Here is a 21,328-nt window from a genome sequence, read left to right on the forward strand (position 1 = left end):
AATAATAGAAATAAAATAATATTTTATTTCTATTATTTCTATTATTTTTCTTATTTATTTTTACCTACGTGACTTTACCGAAAGAAACTTAGATTAAAGCCATCATTATAACTCCGTACTACAACAAACAAACATGGCCAAACCAAATAACTTTTCAAAATCACCAAAATAAAGCCATGAATGCAATGAAACAGTGATCATAGGCGGGCTTCCATCGCGTTCACGAATTAATGCCAAAACATTAACCCGTAAAAACTAAGTTTTTCACTCTAAATCCTTTATATGCGTGGCGGCTAGAGTCCTCTCGTCCTCTGGCTTGAGATGGCTGCCACCTATGGGTCAGATGATTGTCTGCCACCATTAAGCAATTGGTAATTAAAAATGTATTTATTTTTCCCTAAACAGTGTCAAATTTTGGAAATTATTTTTTCACGAAAATTAATTGTCACGCACAACGAGTCTGTGTGCAAAATGTCAGCTCGATTGGATCACGGGAAGCGGGTTAAAAAACGACCAAAAGATTTGCACGGTCGTAAGCAAGCAAGCACGCAAGCACGCAAGCACGCAAGCAAGCGAACTTCATATAAAGGATTTAATAATAGAAATAAAATAATATTTTATTTATATTATTAAAAATATAAGTTAATAATAGCAATACAATATTATTTTATTTCAATTATTATTTCAATTATTTATATATATATATATTTTTTTCCCTACGTGACTTTACCGAAAAAAACTAAGAGTATTAATCTAAGTTGTCTTGTGGTTGTTGTTGTTTGATTTGCATCCCACTGGGATTTTTGCACACACCGTTGGAGCTTTTTTTCTGGAAGACTTTGCAATTTTTTCCTGGATTTTTCTGTTTGCGCTGAGTCACTTTAAGATGTTTTCTTGTTCATGTTTTTTTGTTTGTTGCGGTTGCACCCGATTCAAGAGCCGAATGGCTCACAGGGCTATATACCTAATAAATGAAACTGAAAAATGTGATCGATAATTTCAATTATTGAACTTTCCTTCGACTCCCCCCTCCTCTAACCCCGTTATTGGACTCGCCCGGCAACACGGAAGAGAAGACGAAGGGGGCCGCCTCACTGCATCTCAGCCTCCTCCTCCTCCTCAACCTCCTCCTCGATTCCCCGTTCCTCGTCCTCCCGTCCTCCTTCCCTCCCCTCTCTTCCTCCTCCCCCACCTCATCGTCGTCGTCTGGAGACGTCGCGATGCCCAAGACGAGGCCGGCCAAGCTGACCCCGAGCAAGCTGTACATCTGCTCGTTCGAGAACTGCAACGCGGTGTTCAACAAGGAGCGCTACCTGCGCGAGCATGTGGGCAAGCACACGGGAGAGGTGCGGCCACAACCACCACCACCACAAGCACCACAACCACCACCACCACCACAACCACCACCAGTACAACCACCACCACAACCACCACCAGCACAACCACCACCACAAGCACCACCACCACCACAACCACCACCAGTACAACCACAAGCACCACAACCACCACCACCACCACAACCACCACCACCACCACAAGCACCACAACCACCACCACCACCACAACCACCACCACCACAACCACCACCACAAGCACCGCCACAACCACCAGCGCCACAACCACCAGCACCACAACCACCAGCACCACAACCACCAGCACCACAACAACCACCACCACAACAACCACCACAACAACCACCACCAGCACAACCACCACCAGCACAACCAGCACCAGCACAACCACCAGCACCAGCACAACCACCAGCACAACCACCAGCACAACCACCAGCACCAGCACAACCACCAGCACAACCACCAGCACAACCACCAGCACCAGCACAACCACCAGCACGACCAGCACAACCACCAGCACAACCACCAGCACAACCACCACCACCAGCACAACCACCAGCACCAGCACCAGCACAACCACCAGCACCAGCACAACCACCAGCACCAGCACAACCACCACCACCAGCACAACCACCAGCACAACCACCAGCACCAGCACAACCACCACCAGCACAACCACCAGCACCAGCACAACCACCACCAGCACAACCACCACCAGCACAACCACCAGCACAACCACCAGCACCAGCACAACCACCAGCACAACCACCACAACCACCAGCACAACCACCAGCACCAGCACAACCACCAGCACGACCAGCACAACCACCAGCACAACCACCACTACCAGCACAAGCACAACCACCACCACCAGCACAACCACCAGCACCAGCACAACCACCACCACCAGCACAACCACCACCACCAGCACAGCCACCAGCACAACCACCAGCACAACCAGCACAACCACCAGCACAACCACAACCACCACCAGCACCACAACCACCACCAGCACCACAACCACCACCAGCACCACAACCACCACCAGCACCACAACCACCACCATCACAACCACCACCACCACAACTACCACCATCACTACCACAACCACCACCACAACAACCACCACAACGCGGCGTTGCGTCTAGCTGCCCATTGGCGACGTTTCACACCCGCGCCAAGCTGAGGAGGGAGCAGGAGGCGCGCGGACCCTGCAGCTCAACTCCTCGGGCTGTTCCCGATGGGCCTCGTCCCTCCACTCGTCCCCCCACTCGTCCCCCCGCTCGTCCCTCCGCTCGTCCCTCCGCTCGTCCCTCCGCTCGTCCCCCCGCTCGTCCCTCCGCTCGTCCCTCCACTCGTCCCCCCACTCGTCCCCCCGCTCGTCCCCCCGCTCGTCCCCCCCGCTCGTCCCTCCGCTCGTCCCCCCGCTCGTCCCTCCGCTCGTCCCTCCGCTCGTCCCCCCGCTCGTCCCTCCGCTCGTCCCTCCACTCGTCCCCCCACTCGTCCCCCCACTCGTCCCCCCACTCGTCCCCCCACTCGTCCCACCGCTCGTCCCCCCGCTCGTCCCTCCGCTCGTCCCTCCACTCGTCCCCCCACTCGTCCCTCCACTCGTCCCTCCACTCGTCCCCCCACTCGTCCCTCCGCTCGTCCCCCCGCTCGTCCCCCCGCTCGTCCCTCCGCTCGTCCCTCCGCTCGTCCCTCCGCTCGTCCCTCCACTCGTCCCCCCGCTCGTCCCTCCACTCGTCCCCCCGCTCGTCCCTCCGCTCGTCCCTCCACTCGTCCCCCCGCTCGTCCCTCCACTCGTCCCTCCGCTCGTCCCCCCGCTCGTCCCTCCGCTCGTCCCCCCGCTCGTCCCTCCGCTCGTCCCCCCGCTCGTCCCTCCGCTCGTCCCTCCACTCGTCCCCCCGCTCGTCCCTCCACTCGTCCCTCCACTCGTCCCCCCACTCGTCCCCCCACTCGTCCCTCCACTCGTCCCACCGCTCGTCCCTCCGCTCGTCCCTCCACTCGTCCCTCCACTCGTCCCTCTACTCGTCCCCCCACTCGTCCCTCCGCTCGTCCCCCCGCTCGTCCCCCCGCTCGTCCCTCCACTCGTCCCTCCGCTCGTCCCTCCGCTCGTCCCTCCACTCGTCCCTCCGCTCGTCCCTCCGCTCGTCCCTCCGCTCGTCCCCCCCGCTCGTCCCTCCGCTCGTCCCTCCACTCGTCCCCCCACTCGTCCCCCCACTCGTCCCCCCACTCGTCCCACCGCTCGTCCCCCCGCTCGTCCCTCCACTCGTCCCCCCGCTCGTCCCTCCGCTCGTCCCTCCACTCGTCCCCCCGCTCGTCCCTCCACTCGTCCCCCCGCTCGTCCCTCCACTCGTCCCTCCACTCGTCCCCCCACTCGTCCCCCCACTCGTCTCCCCACTCGTCCCCCCGCTCGTCCCTCCGCTCGTCCCTCCACTCGTCCCTCCACTCGTCCCTCCACTCGTCCCCCCACTCGTCCCCCCACTCGTCCCCCCACTCGTCCCCCCGCTCGCCCCTCCACTCGTCCCTCCACTCGTCCCCCCACTCGTCCCCCCACTCGTCCCACCACTCGTCCCACCACTCGTCCCCCCGCTCGTCCCTTCGCTCGTCCCTCCACTCGTCCCTCCACTTGTCCCCCCGCTCGTCCCTCCACTCGTCCCCCCACTCGTCCCACCACTCGTCCCCCCGCTCGTCCCTCCACTCGTCCCCCTGCTTGTCCCTCCGCTCGTCCCTCCACTCGTCCCCCCGCTCGTCCCTCCGCTCGTCCCTCCACTCGTCCCTCCACTCGTCCCCCCACTCGTCCCTCCACTCGTCCCCCCACTCGTCCCTCCACTCGTCCCCCCACTCGTCCCCCCGCTCGTCCCTCCACTCGTCCCCCCACTCGTCCCCCCGCTCGTCCCTCCACTCGTCCCTCCACTCGTCCCTCCACTCGTCCCCCCACTCGTCCCTCCACTCGTCCCTCCACTCGTCCCCCCGCTCGTCCCTCCGCTCGTCCCCCCGCTCGTCCCCCCGCTCGTCCCTCCGCTCGTCCCCCCACTCGTCCCCCCACTCGTCCCTCCACTCGTCCCTCCACTCGTCCCTCCACTCGTCCCTCCACTCGTCCCTCCACTGGTCCCCCCACTCGTCCCTCCACTCGTCCCTCCACTCGTCCCATGTAGACGTACAGCCACTCGCATCACTCAGTCGCTTGCCCATTGCAGTTGACAGGAGCCATACATTGAAATCTTGGTCGCGGTGGCTGATGTGGGTGAGCGTTGGAGTCTCTGTTCATTTTGAGTTCCTATGCAATGCCACAATGTGTCTTTGCTGCTGCTGCTGCTGCTTAGCACGATGCCTGACGACCTCGATCCGTTTAAACACGAACGTGAATGCACGCGCAGTGCGGATATGCGGTATGGGTGCACGCGCAAACCTGTCAACCCACACGGTTTACTCGGATTCGTGTACAGGGAAAGTGAGTTTCGAGGTCCATGCGGTGTACAGCCCTTACAATCCGGGCAAAACATTTGTTTTTGCGCTATGTTGTGTTTCTCCTTTGTGATGATGGGACTTTGTAGGATAAACGTTGAGATTTATAAGGGCACGGGGTGACCAATATGATCTGGATAAGGTCGGGCACTGATAAGGGGTTGGCAGGTATGCACGCATGTACATGTACCGTATAGAAGGGAGCGGTGGCACAGTGGTTAACGCACGCCCACTTTGAGCCAGACGCATCTCCGTTCAATACTTGACCAAGGCCACAGAAAACCAGTCCTGCCGCACCCCCAAACCTCCACACCCCCACACCCCCACACCCACTGGGCCCTGCATTCGCCAGCGTGGTGTGGTGAAGTATGGTCAAACAAACCAATGGACCCACCTTCGCACAGCCCATGTCCAGCTGGACATCGACAACTGCAGTCTTTTTTTCTTCTTCTGGATATCGAACCCAGAGGGATGAATTTGCCAAGTCGACCAGCGACTGGGAGATGGGCTCACGACAGAGGTCGCAACCGGGTACCCGATACCCGTACCCTACCCGATACCCGGCTAACCGTACCCGGCCGGGCATGGGTACGGGTAGCCGTTTGCGACCCTGGTGCGGCTGGGTACGGGTACGGGTAAGGAATAAAAACCCGTTTGCGACCTCTGGCTCACGACCTTGTGAGTACGAGCCACGATCTCGGCAGCAGATGAGGTTTCGGTTCATGGCCATATTTTTTCAGACCAGACCAAAAAAAAAGCGGAACGATTGCTATTGATTTCAGGTTGCAGTTCGATCAGTCTTGTTATTCAGACATTTGATTTGCTAAACTTGAATAGTCCTCGGCGAGTCACAGTTGCCAGAGGACAACGCTGGCCCACCGTTTATCTGCGTAAAAAAAATGCTGCTGGAGAACATTTATGATCAATACCCTGTGATACCTGTGATTAAACCGGGTTCTTGAGTGTGGCGAGTTGATGGTTTCATCCCAAGTCACCGATGTCTGCACACAAAAAAAACACTCATTCCTGCGGAGGGAGCTGGTAGGAACGTTGGGTTGCTCGGTCAATGGCCAGGGTCAACGGCGGCGTGGTGAATTCTGCAAATATGCCCGACTGTGAGGGCGGGCACAAGCCGGCGTGAGTAAGTTAAACGTTGAGTTTTATAAGGGCACCACGGGGTGACCAGCCCCTCCCCACCCAGCCCCACCCTCCCCACCCAGCCCTACCCCTCCCCTCCCACCCCCCACCTAGCCCCACCCTCCCTACCCAGCCCCTCCGCACCCAGCCCTACCCTCCCCACCCAGCCACTCCTTGCACGACGGACGGACACAATAATCCCCTGTGGGCTGGTGGAACCAGTGGGTTCCTACCTATTTGGCCCTGCACTTAATTTCATGAAATTCCAGTTCCTGGGAATTAAATGTTAGATTTGACTACGAAATTTTACCCCCCTCAGTGGCATCGCAGGTGGGAAATTGTTTCCCCATGCCGTGTGGACCAAATGTCATTTGAAGGAATCTCTTGAGATACCTCTCTGATATCTGATTCTGCGGGCCGTTCTCAAGCATAAAGGGCCACGCCGCTCTGCTAGAGATCCGGATGGAGAATAATATAACAATACAATTTATGAAGCGATCAAAGTTGTGGACTGAAGACGCAATCCTGAGGCGCGGAGTGGAGCTCAGTGTCAGGTCGCGTCGCGCGGTCTGGTGAGACTCGGTCAAATGTCGAGCCGAAGAGATGATGCACCTTTCGGTGGTTTTTGAACGAAGAAAAACGATTGTCGTCATCTCTTAACATGGCACCGACAGCACAATTGGCGGAAAAGAAAAACGTTTTAGAAAAAGTTATTTTATATTAAGATATGCATTTCTTGTCTGTTCAATATTAAGTTACAACAATATTGATGACTCTTCTTGGTTCTTTCGGTAAAGTCACGTAGAATGGAAATAATAAAATAATAAAAATAAAACATTTTATTTTATTATGTTTTTATTTTTATTATTTTATTATTCTACGTGACTTTACCGAAAGAACCAAGAAGATGAATCCCTGCAGTCACGAAAGCTTTAAATCGAAATATTGATGACGGTGCGTTCTTTGTGTGGCTGATTAACACGCGGTGTTTGTGTGTGCTCTGCGAGACAGAACACATTTGCGTGCGAGGTGCCCGGCTGCAGCAAAGCGTTCATGCGCAAGGAGCACTTTGATAACCACATGCGACGCCACACGGGAGAGAAGCCACACGTGTAAGTCCCTCATCCTTTACTTCGCCCGGTGTGAGAACCTGTTGAGAGTGTCGCCTGATTTCCACGAGAGACCTGGGGGAAAACGTGCGGTGGTGTTTGTGAACTTTAGTGCAGAGTGCAGAGGTTTTCACCGCCGTTGATGCCGTCAACATCTGACCTCCAGGGTTCACTCTGACTAATTTTTCCCATAGTCTGGGTTGAGCCCTTCCCTTTTGGGTCAACTACCTCTCCTTGCCACGCCGATGTCCATCTTGGTAACCTGCTCTGCTCCATCCTGCACGGGTGTCGCACCCAATGCAACTTCCTCTTCCTGGCGATGTCCACAGCACTTACCAGTCACATTCCATTCTGAACTTGGAAGTTGCTTACTTTGTCCAGAAATGACTGTCCGTAGCTTCATTGGCAGGCATCTGGAATCGGTGTACAGAAGCTTCTTCTCTAATTGCTATGCTAAATTCCAGTTCTTGTACTTAAGTATCTAATCGTGATGTTCAAAGATGGCATACTGTCAGAGCGGACCTTCCACGTCGTATGTTCACTCTAAAACAGTGTAAGTAAGAGCGCGTTGGCGATGTGTGGTGACATCTACGGCATCTTTCGATTTAAAGCTTTCGTGACTGCAGGGATTCATCTTCTTGGTTCTTTCGGTAAAGTCACGTAGAAGGGAAGTAATAAAATAATAAAAATAAAACATAATAAAATAATTCTCACGACGTTTCGGCCACAACACAAGCAGCCGTCCTCAGGTGGAGAGCCCGTGGGCCAGACCTGTTCTCCACCTGAGGACGGCTGCTTGCGTTGTGGCCGAAACGTCGTGAGAATTATTTTATTATGTTTTATTTTTATTATTTTATTACTTCCCTTCTACGTGACTTTACCGAAAGAACCAAGAAGATCTACGTCATCGTTGCATCAATCGTGGTTACGTTTGCTCATTGGGTTGTGTTGTGTTCATTGTGTTGTGTTGTGTTCATTGGCAGCTGCGAGTATGAAGGCTGCAATGAGGCCTTCTCCTTGCGATCCAACCTGATGCGGCACATCCGGAACAACCACGAGAATCCTGAGAAGATCTATCAGGTATGGAGTGCCGGGTGGGACGTGTGGAGCGCTCACATTACACACTCATTAGGAACTGCGTTGACGTGGCCGGGTGGCTCAATGGCCCGAGAACTGAACCAGCAATGGTAACATCCGGAGTTCAGGTGGGGGTGTCAGGCACAACACACAACAACAGATACAGATCCCCCGTGGAGCCTTAACAGGCTGTTGGGGCAAGTGCTGTTAACGAGCACCTATGAAGGCCGGAGCAGCACACAAGAGGGTGGGTGGCCAGCACCACGCCCGGCTGCCTTTGTCTCCCAAGTGGCGATGTTTACACACCACACCAGGTACTCATTTGAGGCCGAGTCGACCTATGGGAGGCCCAGAACCGTTTCAAATGGTCGTCACTAGTGTTAGCCGTGAATGGGAATCGAACTCGGGTCGCCGGGTTCATAGCGCAGCGCGCTAACCACTACATTACCGTTCCCCGCTGTTTTTCAGGCACCTGTGATTAAACTGGGTTCTAAAGTGTAGTGAGTTAATGGTCTCAGCTTGGTCACCAATGCTCACCAACATAAACAAAACAATTGGTTCTTCACTTACATTGGATCAATTCCAGTTCCGAATGTAAAATTTTGGTTGTACTGTGAACATTTATTTGCAGCATGTATGTTCGTTTAACTCCATTCGCACCGTACGTAGCCAACTGCGCTAATTATCGGCGGTGCGATTCGTGTGGGGAAAGTGTGTTTCCTCGTGTGTTGTTAAAAGAGGTCACGTGAACGAATCTCAGAGGGAGTTCTCTGAGGTTTGAGTCTGCGGGCCTTTCACTATAACGGGGCAATGCACTGTTCTGCGTTAGCTCCAAATTGGTCATTCTTCACCGTATGACACGATGCAGAAACTACAAATGGAATATAATTGGGGGTGAAAAGGACAAAAACAAGTTTACTAATATTTTTGGTTCTTTCGGTAAAGTCACGTAGAAGGGAAACAATAAAATAATAAAAAATGTAAAACAATAAAATTCTCACGACGTTTCGACTGCAACACAAGCAATCGTCATCAGGTGTGAAATCCACAGCAAGAACATTTGAAAAAGTGGCGTTTTTTTCTTGCTGTGGATTTCACACCCGATGATGATTGCTTGTGTTGCAGTCGAAACGTCGTGAGAATTATATAGGTTAGATATATATTTTTTATTGTTTCCCTTCTACGTGACTTTACCGAAAGAACCAAGAATATGAATCCCTGCAGTCACGAAAGCTTTAAATCAAAGTTTACTAATCATTTAACGACTTTGTGTAAGCACTGGTCAGAACCAAAGCTGATGTGTCTCGCTGCTTCAGAAACTGTCAGGCATTGCTCATCTCTGTTTATTACCTTGAGCCACTGGTGGCAATTCCACATTTCAATAGCGGAGCTAGTTTTTTGAATAACTTTTGGACGTGTTGTAAACGCACCGACACAAATGCACAACCTTTGTCGTCGGTCATCCTTTATAGCACTTCGTCAATCCACTGGTGGATGACGGCCACCCCATGTTGTGTCTAGATGGGGGTAGTCTAACCATACTTTACCACGCTGGTCAGTTGCGGCTTGGCAAAGTGGGAAACCCAGGGGTCGATTTGGATTTCACCCGACATTTCAGATATTGGCCATCACCAGGAATTAAACTCGGGTCACCGCGTTCATAGTGCAGTGCACGAGCCACATTACCCCACCTCATTCCTAATACTTTCTTAGAAAAGTAAAATATAGAAACAGGCTCATGTGGGCAAGGCCCTTGTTCACAGTAGAGAGAGCAGCCATGTTGATGTATAAACATCAAATTTATCGAATCTTCAGACATCTGCACACTTTTCATTCAAATAGCCCATTGTGTTCTTCAAGGCAACTCGTTATCAAGTGCAAGTCTTTGCCCACATGGTCAACCTTCCGTACGTACATGGCCGTGCTGTGAAGCAACGCTGTTGATGGTGGTCGTGGCGAGTGCCTTTTGGGTTGTGTGGAATGTGGCGCTTGTAAGCGTTAACAGCAGCGAGGGCACGCCCTCTAATCCGCAATGATAGGGGCGCCACACCTTGACAGTGTCGGTGAATGTCGGTTTGGCACTCACGAATGTGAATGCTTTTTTTTTGCAGCTTGTATGTAATGTGTATGTTGGACTTCTTTCGCACCGTACGTAGCCAACCGTGCTCATCGGAGGTGCGGGGAAGGACAACAAACTAAACACAGTTCTAAAGAAATTAGTTTTCAATCGAGATTATTTAAAAGTTCAGAGCCACTAATTAATGTGCCAATTTAGAAACTGCCGTTGGGGAAACATTTTTGTTTAAGTTTACATTTATTTCAGATCCCCATGGTGTCACGTGCAGTCTCCAACTCTCTGGCCTTGCTATTTGTGTGGTGCGAAGGAGGGAAATTACCACCACAACGTCCGCCTGTTGTCTGCCTCTCCCTCCGAGGGCCACAGTGTCGTTGACGAAGGTGTCGAGTTGAATTGTTATAAATAATTTGTTTCAATTTGATTGAATTCGTGCAGTTCAACCGCTGGCATAGACATCTGTTCATACCCCGGTTGGTAGCTCATCATCCCTTGCGAATTCCACACAATTACCCATTATTGTTTGTGAGAATAAAAACAGTGAGTGGGTCCTCATGTGGATATACTTGTCCCTGCCACGGGAATGTGGACATGGAAGCCGCCCTCATAGTTTGTTTGTGTTGGGAGAGATGCGTTCACTTAAATTGAAATAATGAAAATCGTCCATTCCCAGACGAAGGGCCTCTCGACCCAGTGGTAGTTAGGGGGGTGGGGTCAATGATCATACTTCACCGCGCTGGTCACTGCGGGTGTTTAATTATGTTGTCATGTTTAATTCGCTTTGTTGCACGAATCTTTAATTCGCAACAGATGTCGAACCAACTTTGTTCCACGCATACGCGGACACCCGTGCAATTCCCCCAACCAAACGGGACCCTCCGACCTTGGTCTTAAATAACAGCCGTTGGTTTGTTGAGAGAGCCTTGCGTGATTAGCGCTCGTTAATTAGAAGCTGACGAGCTTTGGGCAATCATCGTGGCTGCTGCAACGAGCACGGTTCACTTGCGAGCGCGAGCACCGGCCACGGACGACGGCGCTGCAGCTCTGCTCTCGCGTGCGGTTTAATTGGCGCCGCAATTGCGCCACCATCTCGGCTGTCGCCCCGGTGTGCCCGCGACAATTTCTTTAAATCACAATTAGACATCTCCGAGGCCTGGTGGATTAAAGAGGCAGCTGGCTCCACACCAACTTCGGATTAGCGGAGTGCAGCTGTGCACTGTACACGTTGCGAGTTTGGTGCGCACGCGAAACGCGCGCTGCACTACGGAGCCTTACGAGCCGAGCTCGATTCCCGCTCTTGGCCAACACCAGTGAAGATTTTCTGAACCGGTCCTGGGTCTCCCCTAGGTCGACTCGGCCTCAAATGAGTACCTGGTGCGGTGTGTAAACATCGACACGATGGAGACAAAGGTAGTCGGGCGTGGTGTTGGTCCGTCCACCCCTCGTGTGCTGTGCTGGCCTTCACAGGTGCTCGCTAACAGGACTTGCCCCAAAGTCTGTTGAAGCTATAGGAGGGGTGTCTTTGTTGTATATTAATGCATATTCTTGACCTCCCCCATATTGGTGTAATATAACCTTTGATGGAATGGCATTTATATTTTAGCAATGTGGATTTTGTCTCGTCTTTGTGGATTGTAGGTCATAAGTGAAAATATAAATGCTGTAGGCGAATCAACAGATTAAATGAATAGATGAATGCACCAGTCAAAGATGTGCTTTGCCAGCATTTGGCATTTCTGATCCTGATCAACAGGGTGTGACCTCTTGAGCAAAAACCACTAAGTAGGCTGCAGTCATAGGCAAGAGTCACCCATGAGTATCATGGAGTCCAAGTCACATTCAGCAGAAAAGAGAGAACCATTGTGTTTTGTATTTATCTTCAATAATCGCCGACACACCGACAAATAATTCTAACTTTGTATTCATCCTCTTGCCCCAATTGTGCCCTGGTTGTGCTGTGGACACCATTTCATGAGATTGAGTATCCAATGAGATCTCTTACAGACCTATGCAACCCTTTGCGCTAGATAACATAAAAACAATTATAATAGTTTACTTATTTATCCAGAAGAGTCGCAGATTTTTTCACGTACGTACGTATGTTGAACTTCTTTCGCACCGTACATAGCCAACCGCACTAATCGGAGGTGCGGGGGAAGTACAACCAACTAACAACAAAAACCATCTCTAAACGAATTAGTTGTCAATCTAGATGATTACAAAGTGTGTAGCTCCAGTGGCTTCCTAATATCGAGGATTAAGAGCGTTCCAGACGGCCGCAGAAGCACATCTGAAAGCGCGCGATGCAGTGACCGTCTTTGTTCGATGGCTAGCCCAAAAGCCACTGCGAGGATGACTGCCAATTAAAGATGGTGTGTTTTCATCTTCTTGGTTCTTTCGGTAAAGTCACGTAAAAGGGAAATAATAAAATAATAAAAATAAAACATAATAAAATAATTCTCAGAGTCTTCTCGACAGACCTGTTCTTCACCTGAGGACGGCTGCTTGCGTTGTGGCTGAAACGTCGTGAGAATTATTTAACTATGTTTTATTTTTATTATTTTATTATGTTTTATTTTTATTATTTTATTATTTCCCTTCTACGTGACTTTACCGAAAGAACCAAGAAGATGAATCCCTGCCGTCACGAAAGCTTTAAATCGAAAAATGGTGTGTTTTATACGAGTGGGGGAAAGCCCATGCGTGCGAGGGGGCAACACTCTATCCCCGTACAGATGGAAATAGATGGCGAGCAATCCGCTTCTCAATGCCCGCACGAAGGGAGGTTCACATTATTTGTGTGCGGCGTTCCACCAACCCTCGCTACCTCCACAGTGCGGGATTACAGGCCACGTGCAGAGCCCTACCACCGCCCGGCTTCAAGAAAGTGGATATCAAAGAGCTACCTCTAAGATCCCATCAAGTGACCTCTGTTCTACACAGTAGAGGGGGGGGGGAGCACTTTCACACTATGCTCTGCCACTGAGGGTAATGTTTGTCCCGTGACAAGCCAATGTTGTTCATTCTTAGAGCTGGAATTTATCCACATTAAGGGCAGAACCAACGTTTTGTGTGGTTGTTATTGCCTCGTTCTCGTTGGGGACTCGCCTGAGACCACCAACTTCCTACACTTGAGACCCATCTCGGTGGCGAGATGTTAACTCCCTCGCCTGGTATGCAGGAGGTCGTGGGTTCAATCCCGACGCCTGTTGTACGTTTGGAGTTTGCATGTTCTCTTTGGACGTGGTCGTGTGGATTTTTCTCCGGGTCCTCCAGTTTTTCCCTCCACATTTAGAATCAACATCACACGTTTAGAGTATTTGGTTGTTATAAATTCCCTCATGATCAGCCACTTCGTTGCTTCTGAAAAAGAGTGAAATAGCTCAGTGGGCCTTACCTGGTAAAATTAAAATCGTTTATAGTTTAGTGTAATAGTTGCCTGGAGTTTAAGCGATGGTTTTCAGCGGTGCTGGATCAGGCATCTGACAGCTGAGCTACTGGGCCGCCCTCCACAAGATCATTTTCTCGGTTGACATGGACCGTCAGTTTTGGTTTGTGAACACAATGGCATGTTTCTCTGCCGCTTCCATGTCTCTTGCAGTGCGAATACGAAAACTGCTGCTTGAGATTTAAAACGGAAGACCAGCTGAAAATACACCAGGTTGTCCACACCAAGACGCTGCCGTTTCGGTAAGTCCAGCCACCGCCAGCGTGGTGGTTCCTTCGTTTTTGTGCCATGCAAGTTGCCGCGGGTCGTTCGGCTGCCGGGTTTCGTGGTGGTCGCGGCACATACTTGAACTTACCCACTTGGCGAGTGGGGTTGGTGGTTCATATAGGGATTGAGCCACGGCGATGCGCGAGACCCACCTGCAGGTTTAAGTAATAATCATTCTGTCGATTTTTTTGTCTGGGGCGGGTCCTGCATCGGGGAGATTTGAGCAGTTCCTTATTTGATTTGAAGCTTTCGTGACTGCAGGGATTTCATATCATTGGTTCTTTCGGTAAAGTCACGTAGAAGGGAAGTAATAAAATAATAAAAATATATAAAATAATAAAAATTCTCACGACGATTCGACTGCAACACGAGCAATCATCATCAGGTGTGAAATCCACAGCAAGAAAATGTTCACACTTGATTATGATTGCTTGTGTTGCAGTCGAAACGTCGTGAGAATTTTTCTTGTTTTACATATTTTTATTATTTTATTATTTCCCTTCTACGTGACTTTACCGAAAGAACCAAGAATACACTTCCTTATTGATGAGAGTCATCTATCTGCGATACTACAACAGTTTAAATATTAATAATTTTCAGCGTTTTGTCAATGTACTGCTGGGTCAAGACCTCCTCCCCTCCCCGCCTTGTCGGTCACCAGGCTTGTTTGTCCATTCGCTGCTCAGCGCGGCTCACAAGAGTGTGGCCCTCGGACCTGCTCAGGTATCACTCGCCGCTGATGTTAGCCGTGGCCAAGTATCGAACCTCGGGTAGCCAGGCTCGCAGCGCAGCACGCGATCTTCTGCTCCGCTGGCTGAAAAAAGCCTGCACCTACAAGCGGGGTAATACTCAACAGGTGTGCTCGCCCTGGACCAGCTTGCTGTGCTGCCATCTCTTTGCTTGTCCGTTGGGAAGTTGGACACTCCCTTGACGGCCTGCCTATCCAGCTCATTTGACGAGTCAACCGCTCGCGCGCTCGTTGTTTTTATTTTTTTAAATCAGGCACAGCGAGCTTCCAGAGGTTGCTGAATCGGCCACTCCTCCACAGCTGTCAGATCCGTTCAGGAGGGAAGCCTTCACCATTCTCCCTCCCCTCAAGTCCCACCTAGCCCTGGCACGCATACCGTGGCTATTGCTCCTCCTGCTCCTGTTGTGTGGAGTGGTGGCGCATTGCTTGAGTTGTGCCCGTTCGGGCTGAGGGCCGTATTCTTAGTCACGGCTCGGCTCTGGCTTGCCCTCCAACGCGACTCGTCGCAGGCTTGAGCCGCGGTGGCTAGGAGATGTTTACTCCCTCGCCTGGTATACAGGAGGTCGGGGATTCGATTCCGACCCTGGCGCCTGCTGTATATTTTGAGTTTGCGTGTCTCTCTCTCCACGTGGCCGCGTGGATTTTTCTCCGGGTCCTCTGGTTTTTCCCTCCACATTTAGGAACGTGCGTTTAAAGTATTTGCCTGCTGATATAAATTTCCACGTAATAAGCCACTTCGTTGAGCTATCATTTGTGGCCAGGTCGCTTCTGAAAAGGTCCTATATAGCTCCATCGGCCTTGCCAGGTCAAATCAAAAATCGTAAAGATAAAAGGTGAATTGCTTTGAGCTACAGCTCACTTGAGCCAGAGTCAAGCCTGAGCCGAGCCGAGACTTAAGGATACGGGCCTGAGAGGTGGCGATGCCTGATTGTGTGTGCGCGTGTGCGTGTGTGTGTGTGTTCGTGTGTTCGTGTGTATGTGTGTTCATGTGTGCGTGTGTGTTCGTGTGTGTGTGTGTTCGTGTGCGTGTGTGTGTTCGTGTGTGTGTTCGTGTGCGTGTGTGTTCGTGTGTGTGTGTGTGTGTTCGTGTGCGCGTGTGTGTTCGTGTGTGTGTGTGCGCGCGCGCACGTGTGTGTGTTCGTGTCAGGTGTCGCTACGAAGGCTGCGACAAGGCGTTCATGCTCCCAAGCAGACGGACGCGGCACGAGCAGGTTCACAGCGAAGAACGTAAGCGACCTGCCCCGGGCCGGGGGGGTTGGCGGATCACGCTGCACGCGTGCAACGCTCCTTGCTCGCCTTTTTAAAAGCGTGCACCCACGCAGCTGCGTGCGTGCCACTGCGTTGGTTCACCTGTGTGCGTGCGTAGCGTCCGTGTGCGTGTATGCGTATTTGCCAGTGTGTATCCTTGTGCGTTCGTACACGTATGAGCTTGCACTGCATTCTGTGTGCACTTGCGTGCGCCTGTGCATTCTGTGCGCTTTAGTTTGCAAGCGAGTGGGTGGAATTGTGCATTCGTGTGCATTGAGTGCATTTATGCTCGTGCGTTTACCTGCACGCCTGTACACGACGGAGTGGGTGTACATGTACATTTATTTGCGTTTGCATGCACACATGCACGCATGTGTGTGTATATTTACACGTGTGTGTGTGCGCATGTATGTATTCTCCTGCATTTGCATGCATGCACGCAAGTGCAGAAAATACATGCCATCACGAATGTGCAGTGTTTCACAGACACTGCAGCAGTTTCATGATAGAGAGGGGGGGGGGGGCGGGGGGGTGTCGATGCTGTTCTGTCTAATTAATCCCAATCGAGTAATTTGCAGGTTATTCGAAATGTCAAATTTGGGCCGTGAAACCAGTGAACAATGGCCTACTGGCCGCTTTGGATGACGCCACGGGATCTTGAGCATCCACTGTGAGGCCGACGACGCGTAGCAGCAGTAGTAGTAGTAGCAATAGTAGTAGTAGGAGTATTGCACAGCGGAGACACACCGCCACAGTAATAACCAGGGCGGCCGGCCGGATTCGAACCACGAACCTCTGCAGCAAGCCGCAAACGTGCTGCCGTCCTCACAAAGACAAAGATCCCCCGTATAGCCTTAACAGAGTGTTGGGGAAAGTGCTGTCAGCGAGCACCTAATGAAGGCCGGAATGGTACACGACGGGGTGGGTGGCCAGCACCATGCCCGGCTGCCTTTGTCTCCCCAGTGGCTATGCTTTCACACCGCACCAGTTACTCATTTGAGGCTGAGTCGACCTAGGGACGGCCTAAGACCAGTTCAGATAATCGTCACTGGTGTTGGCCATGAGCGGGAATCGAACTCGGGTCGCCGGGTTCGTAGCACAGAGTGCTAACCCCTCACAGAACAAAGGCAAAGATGACCCCTACATAGCCTTAGCAGACTGTTGGGGCAAGTGCTATTAGCGACCACCTAATGAAGGCCTGCATGGCACACGAGGGGGTGGATGGCCCACACACGCAGATACGTGTGCGTGTTGCTCTCCCGCAAACCACACGCGTGCGTGTCCGTGCGTATCCGTGCGTGCGTGCCCGTGCGTGCCCGTGCGTGCCCGTGCGTGCCCGTGCGTGTCCGTGCGTGTCCGTGCGTGTCCGTGCGTGTCCGTGCGTGTCCGTGCGTGTCCGTGCGTGTCCGTGCGTGTCCGTGCGTGTCCGTGCGTGCCCGCGCGAGCAGCTCAGCACGTGTGCTCGGTGTGCGGGCACGGCTACCGGCGGATCGACATGCTGCGCAAGCACGAGTGGATCCACGCCGCCAATCGGCCCATGTTCCACTGCCCCGAGGCGGAGTGCGGGCGCGCGTACACCACCTCGTCCATGCTGCGCTACCACGTGCTGGCGCACCACCACGGCATGGGGCCCTACCAGTGCCAGGAGCCCGGTTGCTACAAAGCCTTCACCTCCAAGGTGATGATTGATGGTGTGATGGTGGTGATGTTGATGGTTGTGGTGATGGTGATAATGGCTGTCGTGGTGGTGGTGGTGGTGACGATCGGTGTTGTTGGTGGTGGCGATCCGGAGTCTGAGACCAGGAAAAGTGCCGGGCGGAGATGATCCCCCCCAAGCGAAACTGCTGAGGGAGGGTGGTGTCTGTGTGCAGACTCCTACATGACATCATCACAACTCTCTGGACCACAGGACGGGTTCCACAGGATTGGAAGAGTGTCCTGGTGTGCAGTCTGCACAGATTGTAACAACTATAGGGGCATCTCCCTCCTCAGTGTCCGGGAAGGGTCCTGGCAAGGATTTTTCAACATCGCCTTGCTGAGAAGAGGCTTGCGGAGCCCCAATGTGGTTTCACGTCAGGGCGGTCCTGGACGGATGCCATATTCTCCGTCCGTCTGCTGCAACAGAGCTCGAAGGAATTTCAAAGGGCCATACATCTCCGCTTTATTGACCTGGTCAAGGCCTATGATACCATCAGTAGACCAGGGCTTTAGGATGTTCTTCGTGCTTTCGGGGGCCCTGATTCTATCCTTCCAATCATTAAGGACCTTCATTGATGATGGTGGGCAGGCCGAGGTAAAATTGGTTCGCTGGGCGTTGGAGCCATTCCCTCTTCACGTCGGGGTGCGACAGGGATGTCCTCTGGCTCCCATGTTATTTAACATCATATTTGACCATGTAGCTCGAAAAGCTTTCCATGACTATACCAGTGAAATTTCTATCTGGTACAGATACTATGGGAGGCTGATCGATGCCTGGGTGCAGTCAAGGGATGGCTTCCAACTGGTCAACCATGTTATGTACGCTGATGCTCACTCAGAGAAGGAATCGGAGGTTCTGCTACTGAATCTGGAGCATGTCATTAAGAGATGGGGCCTTACCATCAGCTCTACCAAAACTACACCCCCTCAACTCCCCATGAGTGATGGGACAGTTGTGGAGAGAGTGGATAATTTTCCATACCTGGATAGTGTGCTCGTGACCAGCTCTGGTTTGGCAGCAGAGATCTCACTCCGAATCAACCGAGCCGCATTCTATTTTTCTAAACTGCTTAATGCTGTGTGGAAGCTACCTGGTCTGTTGCTCCACACGAAGCTTCATGTCTTCTCGGAAACAGTAATGCCCTCCCTTCTCTATGCTTTTGAAACATGGACCCCCCTGATGGAACATCTTCGCCTGGTGAGAAACATTCAGGTTGGCCTGCCTACGATCCATCCAGGGTTTAACCAGGCTGGATTGTGTGAGCTTGCAAATCCTAGAAAGAACTGGACATATTCCTATCAGTAAGCTTGTCCGGCAGGCAAGACTGTGTTGGCTGGGTCCTGTAGCCCACATGCCCAGCCACTGCATGTCCAAGCATCTTCTGTTTGGCCAGATCGAGGGAGCTAAATGAGCATGGCATGGGCTGGAGAAGAAATGGACTGATGCAGTACAGGGGGATGTGGAGCTGAGTGCACTTGCTGAAGACTGGTACCAGCGGTGTCAAGATCAGCCTTTTTGCAGGAGGCTCGTGAAGGATGCTGCTGGACAGTTGGAGGCAGTAGCCCTCCAACAATAGCGGAGGGCAGAGGAGTGACGCTCACAACAACGAGCGGAGTTGCCGGACGACTAAAATGCAGCAAGTTGGCACAGTGAGGGGCACAGTCGGCGCATCTGCCAGTCATCTCGTTCAGTCAACCCATGGCACCCTGGGTCTGTCCCGTGACCTTCTGTCAGCGAGCTTTCGATACTTCACTTACGTGGCCTTGGAGTGCACCTGGCCTGTTATAAGCGCCGTGGTGACATTGATGCCACTTAATGGTGATTGGCTGCTGTAGTTGTTGGTGGTAATGATCGTGGTGACGGTGGTGGTGAAGATAGTAATTTTGGTGATGGTGATAGTGGCGGTGATGGTAATAATAATGATGATGATGTCATGATGTGTTTTCTTTAAATTTTCTTACAGCAAAAGCTCACAAAGCATCGCTCGACACATGAACCGCCAAAAGCAAAGGTCAAAGAGGTGATTATTTAACTTTTTGCCAAAGCGATACATTTGAATGCCAAGTTAACACGGGTGATCATTGAGACGACAGACATTTGACAGCCACCGAGGGGTCGGTGACCAAGGGGGAACCCTAAACTGAGATCAGAATCTCAATATTTGTTTATACTGGAGGAGGAATCCGATGAGATATCAAGCTCTTTTTCATAAATGTCCAGTCGGGGCACGGGGTCACAACGTTACGTGGTGGGGGGACTGCACGAGCCGACCTTGGAGTACGGGGGGTCCACTTGTGAGCGGTGGCGAGGTTGTAATCGGGTCGACAGCGTTGATGCTGACGACCTCCTCTTGATCTCTCTCCGCAGGTTGAAAAGGAGGCAAAGGATTCGTTGGCCTCCCAGCTGAGCGGATTTTATCTGCCGAAGGGCGGCGTCGACGTCTTGCCGATGGAGCCCAACGCGGCGCACGATCCCACGCGACTCCAGCACGTCAATTACGGCGTGGCCAGCACACCGCCCTCGCTCAGCAGCTGAGCTTTGCTGCTGCAGAGGGCCCGTTTCTTTTTTTTTTTAAGATGTGCCCTCTCTTAATCCACACTAAAATTGAAAAGGTGCTTTTTGGCTGACCTTACAAGGCACCACCGTGGAGGGGGGTGGGGGCGGTGGGTGGGTGAGAAAATAACCCCCACAGTACCTTGCAAGCCGCCCTGAGAGCACGCTCATGTACATACAATGCACCCGCGCTTTGAGACGCCGGCCTTGAAGACGGCTGTAGGCGTGGCATCGTTACATTTCACAGCGGTTAGGCAGCGTGGTAATTTTTGTACAAATTACATTACTGTTGTTATTGTTATGAGGGATCGTCAGAACTGTATAGCCCTGCTGCTCTGCTTACCAAGCGGTTTGTAATATAGACCAATCCACTTGGGCATCTGGAGCTTTGTAAAATTCTTGCTTTGTAAAAGCAAAAAAAATTGGCACGGTCTAAATGCCTGCTGGTTACACACGACAGTGTTGTGTAGCCAATGAGAATGTCGATGATGCGAGAAGAGACGTTTCTTGGCTTTTGCGGATTATTTTTGGCAGGAGGAAATGTTTGAGGTTTTCAAAGTGACACTACAGTTTAATTTTGAGGTTGAGTCACTGTGGTTGCATTCGTAAGTGACGTATGTGCGGGTGTCTGGCTCTTTAGTCGCTGCACCCATGCTGTGGACCCACACGTGCACGAACAAAGACGGATCGGTTGAGTATCATTGCAGGCCTTTCGGGCGAGTGCTGTTTGCGAACACCTATTAAGGTCGGCACGGCACACAATTTTGGATGTGTAGCCACCTTTGTCACGCCGGCGCTGTATTTTTGACGCACCACATTGAAGGCCAGTGGAACTAGTGGAGGCCAAGTGCCAGTTCGGTCGCACACCACGTGCCACTTGATGCAAGCCATCGCCGATAATCAAACACAAATATCTGGGATTATAGGACAGAGCTGTCTCCACCACTCCCCACACGTTGCGTAACTTTCGCTTTTGTGACGATGACAAAGATCCCCTGTATCGCCTTGACAAATTTTTTGGGGACAAGTGCTGTTTGCGAGCACCTATGAAGGCCGGTACGGCACATGACAGGGTGTTGTGGCCAGAACCACGCCCGGCCACCTTTGTCTCCGATTGGTGATGTTTACACACCGCACCAGGTACTCAA

At 51.9% G+C, this 21,328-nt stretch overlaps 2 protein-coding genes across 2 annotated transcripts; both read left to right on the forward strand.

Annotated features, from left to right (window-relative positions):
- Nucleotides 1-1,055: 1,055 nt before the first annotated feature.
- LOC144722616 (transcription factor IIIA-like) lies at nucleotides 1,056-20,261 on the forward strand. The gene is made up of 8 exons (XM_078600856.1): nucleotides 1,056-1,346; nucleotides 6,969-7,069; nucleotides 8,050-8,146; nucleotides 13,819-13,907; nucleotides 15,828-15,907; nucleotides 17,377-17,606; nucleotides 19,591-19,647; nucleotides 19,995-20,261. The coding sequence occupies exons 1-8, from the start codon at nucleotides 1,221-1,223 to the stop codon at nucleotides 20,160-20,162; spliced, it is 948 nt and encodes a 315-aa protein (XP_078456982.1). The 5' UTR covers nucleotides 1,056-1,220; the 3' UTR covers nucleotides 20,163-20,261.
- Nucleotides 1,499-2,588, forward strand: LOC144722739 (uncharacterized; the record flags this gene model as incomplete). The annotated part of the gene is made up of 1 exon (XM_078601098.1): nucleotides 1,499-2,588. A coding segment is annotated over one exon (1,002 nt), but the record flags the coding sequence as incomplete, so codon positions are not given.
- Nucleotides 20,262-21,328: the final 1,067 nt, after the last annotated feature.

The sequence above is a fragment of the Lampetra planeri genome, chromosome 15, assembly GCF_965212315.1.
Source record: "Lampetra planeri chromosome 15, kcLamPlan1.2.h2, whole genome shotgun sequence".
NCBI lineage: Eukaryota > Metazoa > Chordata > Hyperoartia > Petromyzontiformes > Petromyzontidae > Lampetra > Lampetra planeri.

Coding starts and splice junctions, on each gene's coding strand:
- LOC144722616 (XM_078600856.1), top strand. CDS start 1,221: ATGCCCAAGACGAGGCCGGCCAAGCTGACCCCGAGCAAGCTGTACATC. Junction 17,607..19,590: donor ACAAAGCCTTCACCTCCAAG/GTGATGATTGAT, acceptor ATTTTCTTACAG/CAAAAGCTCACAAAGCATCG. Junction 19,648..19,994: donor CAAAAGCAAAGGTCAAAGAG/GTGATTATTTAA, acceptor CTCTCTCCGCAG/GTTGAAAAGGAGGCAAAGGA.